The following is a 2644-nucleotide window of genomic DNA, read 5'->3' on the forward strand; positions in this document are numbered from 1 at the left end:
CCCCCCCAGCCCCTTCCCTCCACGCCAGCCCCTCCTTTGCCTCCCGCAGCAGGAGTATTCAGCATCACAGAGCACAGCTTTGCCCAGCGTGGGGAGGGAAGAGGCTTTACGACGGGGTGCAGTTGAGGAGCAGGTTGTTTGGCTCATTGTACCCACACGATGTCCCCTGTGGCTGTGTGTATGGGGGGCTGGGAGCAGCCCTGGCTTGCACACCCCAAATCAGCCATTTGAGCCTCAAAATGAGCTTCTCGTACCTTTTACTTGCAGGAACGCCAGCGGAAGTACCTGAGCCTCAGTCCCTGGGATAAAGCCACGCTGAGCATGGTGAGTGAGCCATGCCTGAGCGGGTGGCGGGAGGACGGTAGCACAGGGAATGCTGCTGCTGGGCTTGGCCCCGGGTGGGATGTAGACCACAACAGGGCTCGCTTTAGGAGAAATCACTTTCCTCCCTTGCTCTTTCCTTCCCCTTTCCCCCGCTCCATCCCACAGCATCCCAGAGGGTCCTGCCTGGAGCGGGTGACCCAGCCCCAACCCAGCCAGGTCACTGCAGTGTCAGGGCACAGCTCGGGAGCTCAGGGACTGTTTGTGTCTCAGAGGATCATTGTGAACCACCATCTCCCCCAGGCCATGCCCACAGCTTCCCCAGGGCAGTGCTGGGAGCGGGATGCGATGGGCTGCAGGAAGCACCTCACAGCATCCTCGGGCATACAGGGGTTCCTGATCACAGCCTCCATAACAACCTCTTCCTGAGCCCTGACCCTTCCTGCTCTGGTTCTTCCTTCCAGAAGGGTGTCAGGGAAAATATTGGGGAGCTGCTGGTGTCTGCAGCACAGAGGGTCCTCGCCTGGCCCTGAGCATCCATCCTGCTGCTGCCATGGGTTTTGAGTACCATCTCTTAGTGGTGAATGCTGCTTTTTGAGCTAAAAACGTGGTTATTGAGAAAATCCAACTTAACATTTGAATTTGTGGCAGGAGCAGCAGGTTGTGGCTGAGTTAACCCCCCGCTGCCCGGCACAACAGAGGTTAATGTGGGACCACTGCTCTGCAACAGCCACAGAATGCAGAAATATCTTGTAATAAAGGCAAAGTTGTCATTTGCATAAAAATCAAGCAAATGCCAACATGAATATGGATTGGGTGGTGTGCCAGCACCACGGAGATTAGTGAAAGGCAGTTACAAAGAAACGGGCTATGGGGAGTTATTCCTTGGGAATATTTAAGAACATAATCTTGTTTGTTACAGCAGCCTCCACTGTGGCCGTGAATAGCAAAGAAGATTTCAGCCCAGAATGGGTTTGGTGGGAGCTCTGTGGGTTTTAATGTCAGCTTTGGAAAGCCCATGTGCTGGTTGGGGAATGTGCTTGTGTCCATAATGAATCCCTGGCTTTTACAGAGGAATGAAAAGTTGCCATGTAGGAAGGTAGGATCTGTCCTTCACAAGCTGCTTTTCTAGGCTGTGGTTACTCCTGACTTCGGCTCTTTTGAAGGGATGGACGTGAAGGTTTTCCCATCGGGACCCCAGTATCATGGGCCAGAAGGGCTTGGACATCGTCAGGGACTGGCTGCTGTTCAGTGGCCGCTCCAAAATGAGGGGTTGGAGCACAAGACAGCCGGGTCCCACAGGGTTTCTGGGCCCCACTGAGCTCGGACATCCCTGCAGGCTGGCACGAGACTGGCAAAGGTGGAGGGTGAATCTTTTAGGGTAGACCCTGCAGAGCCAGAGAAATGGGTGAATGTGCAGACGTTCCCTTGAATACAGCCATTTGTGACAAGTAGGAAGGGCAGCAGGACAAGCTGTGGGGGCTCGGGGACCTGCCTGGACCACCAGCTCCAGCCATGAGCCTCCCCTGTGCAGCACAAGGGAGAGCAGCCTGTGTCTGGCACCCAGCTCCCCTAAACTCAACAGCTCAGCAGCGACTGGCATTCTTGAGGTGCTCAGCCATCTCTGCAGCCTGGCAGAGGGTGTACATGGCTCTCAGCAAGCTGCTCCTGCCAGGGCTGGGGGCTCCACACTGTACAGAGCCTTTAATCCCGCTGTACCAGCTCTTTGCTGCCGGTGGATCCATGGAATGGGACTGTGGTTGCTACAGGCTGAGCTGGCTGGAGGTTCACCCAGGGGTCCAGGAGGGATGCCAGGAGCTGGAGGAGTGCAGTGGTCACCCCTAAAACGTGTTGGGGCGCTTGGAAGTCTGCACCATCACTGTGGGTCTGGCTGTGAAATCATCCTTTAAGTCATTCATAGAATCATAGGATGGCTTAGGGTAAAAAGGACCTTAAGATCATCCAGTTCCAACCCCCTGCCATGGGCAGGGACACCTCACAGTAGACCATGTCACCCAAGGATCTGCTCACACTAGACCATGTCACCCAAGGCTCTGCCCAACCTGGCCTTGAACACTGCCAGGGATGGAGCATTCACCGCTTCCTTGGGCACCCTGTTGCCGGGATCCTGCGCTGGAGCCGGGGTGCAGGCAGGGCTGTGCCTGGGGGACACCAGCTCAGTGTTTGCTCCGTGTTCCTGCCGAGGAGGCAGCGAGGGGACACTGCAAAGCACAACGTGCGTGAGCTCATGAATTAACAATGTGTGAGACTTAATTACTGCTGGGGCTTCTCTGCAGAGCGGTGCCGAGCCGCAGGCACCGAG

At 55.9% G+C, this 2644-nt stretch overlaps 1 protein-coding gene across 1 annotated transcript in view; it reads left to right on the forward strand.

Moving 5' to 3' along the window:
• LOC104406322 (protein CASP-like) overlaps positions 1–2644 on the forward strand; it is an 11086-nt gene that overhangs the window by 5201 nt on the left and 3241 nt on the right. The window contains exon 7 of the mRNA XM_010015267.1: positions 264–324. Coding sequence (XP_010013569.1) covers positions 264–324 — 61 coding nt within the window. The remainder of the gene's footprint in view (positions 1–263; positions 325–2644) is intronic.

Source organism: Nestor notabilis, unplaced genomic scaffold (genome assembly GCF_000696875.1).
Source record: "Nestor notabilis isolate BGI_N333 unplaced genomic scaffold, ASM69687v1 scaffold21505, whole genome shotgun sequence".
NCBI classification, from domain to species: domain Eukaryota; kingdom Metazoa; phylum Chordata; class Aves; order Psittaciformes; family Psittacidae; genus Nestor; species Nestor notabilis.